Source organism: Oncorhynchus masou, chromosome 5, assembly GCF_036934945.1.
Source record: "Oncorhynchus masou masou isolate Uvic2021 chromosome 5, UVic_Omas_1.1, whole genome shotgun sequence".
Classification (NCBI taxonomy): Eukaryota; Metazoa; Chordata; class Actinopteri; order Salmoniformes; family Salmonidae; genus Oncorhynchus; species Oncorhynchus masou.
In genome coordinates, this window is record NC_088216.1 from 11863688 (window position 1) to 11871834 (window position 8147).

Here is an 8147-nt window from a genome sequence, read left to right on the forward strand (position 1 = left end):
GATATCATGTAGTCATAGTAACCAGGAGTGGTATGGGTTGGTATTGTGTAGTCATAGTAACCAGGAGTAAATGTGTTGACATCATGTAGTCATAGTAACCAGAAGCGGTATGATGTTGACATTGTGTAGTCATAGTAACCAGGAGTGGTATGGTGTTGACATCATGTAGTCATAGTAACCAGGAGCGGTATGGGGTCGATATCATGTAGTCATAGTAACCAGGAGTGGTATGGGTTGGTATTGTGTAGTCATAGTAACCAGGAGCGGTATGGGGTTGATATCATGTAGTCAAAGTAACCAGGAGTGGTATGGTGTTGACATTGTGTAGTCATAGTAACCAGGAGCGGTATGGGGTTGATATCATGTAGTCAAAGTAACCAGGAGTGGTATGGTGTTGACATTGTGTAGTCATAGTAACCAGGAGCATTATGGTGTTGTCATCATGTAGTCAAAGTAACCAGGAGCGGTATGGGGTTGATATCATGTAGTCAAAGTAACCAGGAGTGGTAGGGGGTTGACATTGTGTAGTCATAGTAACCAGGAGCGGTATGGTGTTGATATCGTGTAGTCATAGTAACCAGGAGCGGTATGGTGTTGATATCGTGTAGTCATAGTAACCAGGAGCGGTATGGTGTTGATATCGTGTAGTCATAGTAACCAGGAGCGGTATGGTGTTGATATCGTGTGTATCTAAAGAGCAAAAGGAGTGTACTATGTGTTGGCAGTGAAGAGTTGAAGGGTCAAGAGGCCACAGTTCTGAAGAAGATATGGAGGTGGATGCGTCACAACCAGTTGCCAATGTTATTCGTCAATCCAGTGATCTGGATACGCTTATTGTAAAGAAGGTGGATTTTGTAGAATTTATAGCCACAGTTATTAATGCTACTGCACAAGAGTCCAAGAAGCTAGACAACATATCAGCAGTCAAGAAGTCTTTGAGCCTTCGAGACTTAACAGCAGAATCACTGCATGGACTACTGTTGCCAGGAAATGTCCTGCAATCACAGGATCCTTTAAAACAGAAAGCAGGCAGATTTTGTTTCATTCACATTTCGTTATTGATAGTTTGTATGGATTTGATTTTTTTACCCCTCTTTCTGTTTTTCGGATCTTTATTATCCACCTGTACTGTAGATGGCGGAATGCACGTATCGTTGTTGCGAACGCCATTATACCAAAGAAGAAGAAGTTACTCTCTTTCGTCAGTGTGGAACGGTGATTTCAGTGCTGAAAGGGTCTTCAAGCCGCTTCACATATGATCTGAAATGTTCTATTACTTCCAAACCAATGCGTAAAATATAATATCCTATTCATAAAGAGACGTATTAAGTTGCGCAATGTACGCATTTAGCGCAGCCATGGCGGTCAGGAGAACTCCCAATATGTACTCTCGCGGCGACAGCACCTATCGCGTTCTCATACAGGGTGGTCTCTAGCTAGCTACATCAAAAACAAGAGCTGTCAACTTTCAAAATCAAGTGTCAAGGTAAGATCAAGCTTTCTATCATATTCTATAATGTTTCCAAATACACAACATCATTTAGTTGTCGGATTATTTTTCCACGTCCACCGGATCAACAATTAGCCTATTGATCTGGCTAGCTACGTCGTTAGCTTGCTAACTAGCCATTAGAAGCTAACTAGCTATCAAAGCAAGTTTGTTGATTTTCAAGACGCTGTGTTGTGAATCACCATATTATTTGTTATCATACAAATTCTCAAATATATGAAGTGTGAATCGTTCATCTTTAAGATGACAAATCCATTGGCTACTCGGATCAGCTAGTAAGTTAGCATGGCTAGCTAGCCCATTTTGTTAGGTAGACAAGGTGGCTAACTTCATTTCAGTAAGCATTGTTCATGTTTTGGCGATTACAAACTAAATGTCGGTTTTAGTTCTCCTTTGCTTTAAAGGGGCTATCAGCAGTTTCTACATCCATTCGTGGACTTGTAAATTAATTATATATATATATATATATCTCCACCTCCATTCGTTCTTGAAGAATATAACTTGAAATGTCTCATGAGCTTAGTTTAACTGTTGCACCCCATCAGAACCCAAAATACAAGCTTGTTTTATGCCAACGTTTGGGGGGAAAAAATACTGTATAGCCTCAAAACATGGTTAAAACTATAATTTTGATATAATGGATGGATTTGAATTTGAAAGTGGTTACATTTCTCCAGCCCCACCCCTCAGCTTTTCCCTGTACCAGGCGCGTGGAGTCCACTTTATTGTTTCCACTAAACTATAGCGCGTGATTTAGCTAGCAGTGGAGCGCTGTGTCTTCACAGACAGCCTAATACTAGCCATACCCCACCAGACATTCACAAAAGTTTCTTAACTTTTATTCGGGTAATATCTCAAGTCAAGTCGTTGGGCTCCCGAGTGGCGCAGTGGTCTAAGGCACTGCATCTCAGTGCTAGAAGGCACTGCATCTCAGTGCTAGAAGGCACTGCATCTCAGTGCTAGAAGGCACTGCATCTCAGTGCTAGAGGCGACACATCAGACCCTGGTTCTACATGGCAATATGAATGTCCAATACGCACAATGGACTGACTGGGGAGGTGATTTCTCACAATTAAAGTCCCTCAATTAGAGCTACGATGTTAATATTTGTGTTATTTCTTCAGAATTGTAATCTGTGGGTCTCACACCATTTCATGGACCCAAGATCCATAGGTAAGGCTGTACGTTGCAAGAAAAGGAGGCTATGCCCCCAATGCAATGTCTATACGTTCACAATGTGATTTCAACTGATTTTTGGGGGGGTCAAATTAACAACTTATTGTCTTGTTGAATTTATTTAACACCATTCCAAACTTGTTTAGCATTATTTTGTCCAATTGTGGCAGGTTTCCACTATTTGCATGTTTGCATCAGTTCCTTTGGGGGACTTTTAATTTGAAGGTGAAACACCGATTCCACTATTGTTGCTCACTCTGTTGTTCATGACACACAAGTAGCTATAAAGCTATCATTGCCTTCGCCATGGCAACGTTAGCTTGCTAGATACATTTTAAAGCAGAGATTCCTAGTACATATATTTTGCATGGTTTATCCCTTTATTATGGAATTTGTGAAAATCACCTTTCACGTGTTGTGCTTCCTCTTTTGGAACCATCTGTAGCCTTCCATGTCTGAACCAAAGTCCACAGAGTCCCCAGGTTCTTACTGTGGTGTTCCAGACCAGAGAAGCTCACAGCAGGGTCCAGAGATGGTCTCAGTGAAGCTGGAAGACTGCAGTCAAACACTGGAACTCAATGTGATTGTCAAAGAGGAAGAGGAGAGAGGAATCGAGGAGGAGATAGAAGTAAAAGAGGTGGATCAGAGAGCAGTCAAAGAGGAAATGGAGAAGATAGAAGTCAAAGAGGAAGTAGAGATGCCAGTCAAAGAAGAGCATGAGAGAACAGTCAAAGAAGAAGAGGAGGAGGAGGAGGAGGAGGAGGAGGAGCAAGCAGTCAAAGAAGAGCATGAGAGAACAGTCAAAGAAGAGCATGAGAGAACAGTCAAAGAAGAAGAAGAAGAGGAGGAGGTAGTTATAAGCATCAAAGAAGCGGTGGAGAAAAGATCAGTGAAAGCAGAAGAGAACAAGGAAGGAGCTGCTCAACATCTAGGAACTAAAGAAGTAGATAGTATCAGTGACCCAGGTAAGTTCAGGTGTGGAGTACAGAGAGGGAGGTGCCTCGGTGGCACCAGGGGATTCCACAACTATTATTACTACTCCTGGTTACTATGACTACACGATTCCACAACTATTATTACTACTCCTGGTTACTATGACTACACGATTCCACAACTATTATTACTACTCTTGGTTACTATGACTACACGTTTCCACAACTATTATTACTACTTCTGGTTACTATGACTACACGATTCCACAACTATTGTGCTTTTGCTGGCATCAAGTATTTTAAAGCCTCCTGTTGATGTTACTCTTCAATAACACAAACCCCCTGTTAGCGTTGATGTTACTCTTCAATAGCACAAACCCCGAAGGGAGGTAGATGTTCATTCTCCCCTGTCCTCAGTGATTCTCTCCTCAGTGATTCTCTCCACAGAACAAAGGGACATGATGTACTTTATAACCCAGCCCTAGTCTGTGGTTGTCCAATTTAGCCAATGGGCAAAATAACAAGTACCGTAATTGCTGGACTATTAAGCGCATATAAACCGCACCCACTGAATTATTAAAAAATATGTATTTTGTACATAAATAAGCCGCACATGTCTATAAGCCGCAGGTGCCTACCGGTACATTGAAACAAATGAACTTTACACAGCCTTTAAACGAAACACGGCTTGTAACAAAAATAAATAGGCACGGCTTGTAACAAAAATTAAAACAGTAGCCTACCAAGAAAGTCATTGGTCACCATCTTCCTCCTCCTGTGCACTGAAACCACTGAAGCCATCTCCTTCGGTGTCGGAGTTGAATAGCCTCAGAATTGCTTCATCCGATGTTGGATCGTTTTCATTGTCGCTCTCGTCACTTTCATCCGGAGGGAAATACCCCGCTGAGCTCATGCTGCCCCTTCAACACGCAGCAGTCCAGCCTTTCGAAACCCGTTGATGATAGTGGATTTTTTTACAATGCTCCACGCTGTCAGGACCCACTGGCAGACTTGACCATAAGTTGCTCTTCGCATGTGGCCTGTTTTAGTGAAGGATTTCTCCCCACTTGTCATCCAAGCCTCCCACTGAACAAGGAGCACCACCTTAAATGCACGATTTCCACTGATGTCGAGTGGCTGCAAATACTTTGGGCCATCTGCTTTTCTTCCCTCTGAAATATTTTGTTGTCTTTTTGCACTGAGTCAGTTCCTCACGCTGCTGTTTCCAACGTCTTATCATCGACTCATTAAGGCCAAGCTCCCGTGCAGCAGCTCTATTTCCTTTTCCAACAGCCAGATCGATCGCCTTCAACTTGAAAGCTGCATCATATGCATTTCTCCGTGTCTTTGCCATGATGAGGGTGACAAAATGACTACCGTAATCAGAATGATGGGAAGTTTGAGCGCGCTCGATTTACTTCACATTATGTGACGGTGCTCAGTTTTTTGGCGGCATGAATCTTGTGAAAGCGGGACAAATCCATAAATTAGCCGCGTCATTGTATAAACCGCGAGGTTCAAAGTGTGGGAATAAAGTAGCGACTTATAGTCCGGAAATTACGGTTTCATATTTCATGGGCAAAATAACAATTATCCTATTTCAGGTTGTATCCTAGTATCCTATTTCGGGTTGGACCAATGAGAACGTGCCACACGTAGCTATGATTTCAAGACTGACATTCCTAACAGATGATGAACTGAAAAACAACTTTCCATTGATAAGTCCCTATTGATCGTTAATGCTCTGTTGACTTTGTCCTCTTAACCTTTAGTACTGTATTGACCTCTCGTCCTCTGTCTCTGCGTTGTGTATTTATCTTCAAAATATTGTTATACCTTTCTTATGCTCTGTTCCTGATTCTAACCCCATATCTGTTCATGTTCCCACAGGAGAGATCTCCAACCCAGGTTCAGACAGTGAGCCCAGTTCCACAGCATCAGGAAACCATAAACAACACAGATGGAGGAACTCAGGACAGAAACATCACCACTGCATGGACTGCTTCACTAGTTTCTATGATCCAGAGGAGTTGAGAAGGCACACTTGTAGGCCCCGCCCCTGCTCAGATTGCAGAGACAGTGTTATTTGTCCGATTCACCTCAAATCACACCAACAAAGTCTCAAAAGAAAGACAACGTACCCGTGTGGTCAATGTGGGAAGAGATTTCAGACACCAAGCAGCTTGAAGACGCACCAGCTTACTCACACAGGAAAGAGATCGTACCACTGCTTTCAGTGTAGGAAGACTTTCGGTTGGTCATTCAATTTGAAGAGACACCAGAAAATACACACAGGGGAGAAACCTTTCCACTGCTCCCAGTGTGGAAAGAGCTTCAGTCAGACAGGAGACCTAAAGAAACATCAGAGAATACACACAGGAGAGAAGCCTTACCACTGCTCTGAGTGTGGGAAGAGCTTCAGTATAGAAGCAAATCTAAAGGAGCACCAGAAAATACATACAGGAGAGAAGCCTTTCCACTGCTCCCAATGTGGTAAAAGCTTCAGTCGGTTGAGAGAACTAAAGAAACATCAGAGAATACACACAGGGGAAAAGCCATACAGCTGTGATCAGTGTGGGAAGAGTTTCAGTCAAACAGGAGTCCTAAAGAGACACCAGCTAACTCATACAGGAGAAAAGCCTTTCAACTGCTCCCAGTGTGGGAAGGATTTCAGTCAGTCATCACTTTTGAAGAGACACCAGTTAACACACACAGGAAAGAAGCCTCACCACTGCTCACATTGTGGAAAAAGTTTTAAATTGGAAGGAAGCCTTCAGAGTCACCTGAGAATACACAATGGAGAGAAGCCCCACCACTGCTCCCAATGTGGGAAGGCTTTCAGTCAGGCAGTAGACCTAAAGAAACATCTGAGAATACACACAAGGGAGAAGTCTTTCCACTGCTCTCAGTGTGGGAAGACTTTCGGTCGGTCATTATTTTTGAAGCGACACCAGAGAAGACACACAGGGGAGAAGCCTTTCCACTGCTCACAATGTGGGAAGACCTTCAGTGAAAAAGGAAATCTAAAGCAACACCAGAGAAGACACTCAGGAGAGAAACCGTACAGCTGTGATCAGTGTGGGATTTGTTTTAAATGGAAACAAAGCCTGAAGGAACATACGGAGGCAAAGCACAGTGCAGTGCCCAACTCTAACCTTATAATGGAGTTGCCAAGCTGGGCATCTACATATCTGACTAATATTGACTGACTGTTTTTTTGTTATTCTGTTAAATCTCTTTTAAAATATATATTTGATCTTCTAACACTTTATTTAGACAACCAAAAACACAGGGGGAGACAGGAAACTGATAGGGTGGACACAGGAAACTGGTAGGGTGGACACAGGAAACTGGTAGGGTGGACACAGGAAACTGGTAGGGTGGACACAGGAAACTGGTAGGGTGGACACAGGAGACTGGTAGGGTGGACACAGGAGACTGGTAGGGTGGACACAGGAGACTGGTAGGGTGGACACAGGAGACTGGTAGGGTGGACACAGGAAACTGGTAGGGTGGACACAGGAAACTGGTAGGGTGGACACAGGAGACTGGTAGGGTGGACACAGGAGACTGGTAGGGTGGAGACTGGTAGGGTGGACACAGGAAACTGGTAGGGTGGACACAGGAAACTGGTAGGGTGGACACAGGAAACTGGTGGACACAGGAATTGAAAACCGGTGTCCAGTGGGGAGGACGTGTGACTGGCTGCAGTGTTACCACTATACAACAGGTTATTATTCTGTCACACTTGGAAGTTCATTTATAATATTCTCATATGGAAATGTACTAAAGAGTTCCAGCACGTGGATCATCCATTCCATTTCTATCTGCATAAAGTCAATTTACTTTCTGAACTAAACTTCCATTACCAGCAAGACACACTTCTCTGGAAAATGTTATGTGCATAATTGATGCAGTTTCACCAGACTGCACACGTATCTGCTTAATGTAACTCTTTCTCTGGGGGATTTGTGATGTTTTACTTCCCGTGACTGTGTTTTTATATGTGTATATTTATATTGTATTATACAGGGCACATTGAAAAGAGAGACCTAGGTCTCAATATGTCTTCCCAGCTAGAATAAAGGTAAATACATCACTAATAATAATAATAATGACCTGATTTTAAAAAGTAGAGGACGGACATAAGGGAAGGCTGTTGTCTGTATTAACCAGTGGTCTACTATAATGCAGGGTATAATGTAAAGTAAAAAATAAAATAATGACAAGAGAAGCACGTTTTTATTTTGGTGTTCTTCACCGTGCAGACAATGGGTTCCATCAGCTTGTTGCTATGCACATCCAGCCATGTCCATTATATGGCATGCACAGGTTCATGAGGTCATCCACCATCAATTGACTGTTGGCACGGTAACAACAGATTGTATGGACTAAACATTAGTAAGGACTAACACATTGAATAACAGATAGTCCTTACTGCTGTTAGTCCATACAAACACATTGAACAACAGTCCTTACTGCTGTTAGTCCATACAAACACATTGAACAACAGTCCCTACTGCTGTTAG

General features: G+C 42.7%; 1 protein-coding gene across 2 annotated transcripts; it reads left to right on the forward strand.

The window, feature by feature from the left end:
• Nucleotides 1-1157: 1157 nt before the first annotated feature.
• Nucleotides 1158-7850, forward strand: LOC135533069 (zinc finger protein 436-like). 2 transcript variants are annotated; one of them, XM_064960470.1, is made up of 3 exons: nucleotides 1158-1486; nucleotides 2635-3651; nucleotides 5509-7850. In XM_064960470.1, exons 2-3 carry the CDS (start codon nucleotides 3138-3140, stop codon nucleotides 6825-6827), a joined length of 1833 nt encoding a protein of 610 aa, XP_064816542.1. In that variant the 5' UTR covers nucleotides 1158-1486; nucleotides 2635-3137; the 3' UTR covers nucleotides 6828-7850. The 2 variants fall into 2 exon arrangements, with proteins under 2 accessions (XP_064816542.1, XP_064816533.1); XM_064960461.1 differs by having other exon boundaries at nucleotides 3132-3651.
• Nucleotides 7851-8147: the final 297 nt, after the last annotated feature.

Excerpts from the sequence above, each read along its gene's own strand:
- LOC135533069 (XM_064960470.1), top strand. The coding sequence starts at position 3,138 with ATGTCTGAACCAAAGTCCACAGAGTCCCCAGGTTCTTACTGTGGTGTT. Across the intron at positions 3,652-5,508 it reads AGATAGTATCAGTGACCCAG|GAGAGATCTCCAACCCAGGT; the intron begins GTAAGTTCAGGT and ends ATGTTCCCACAG.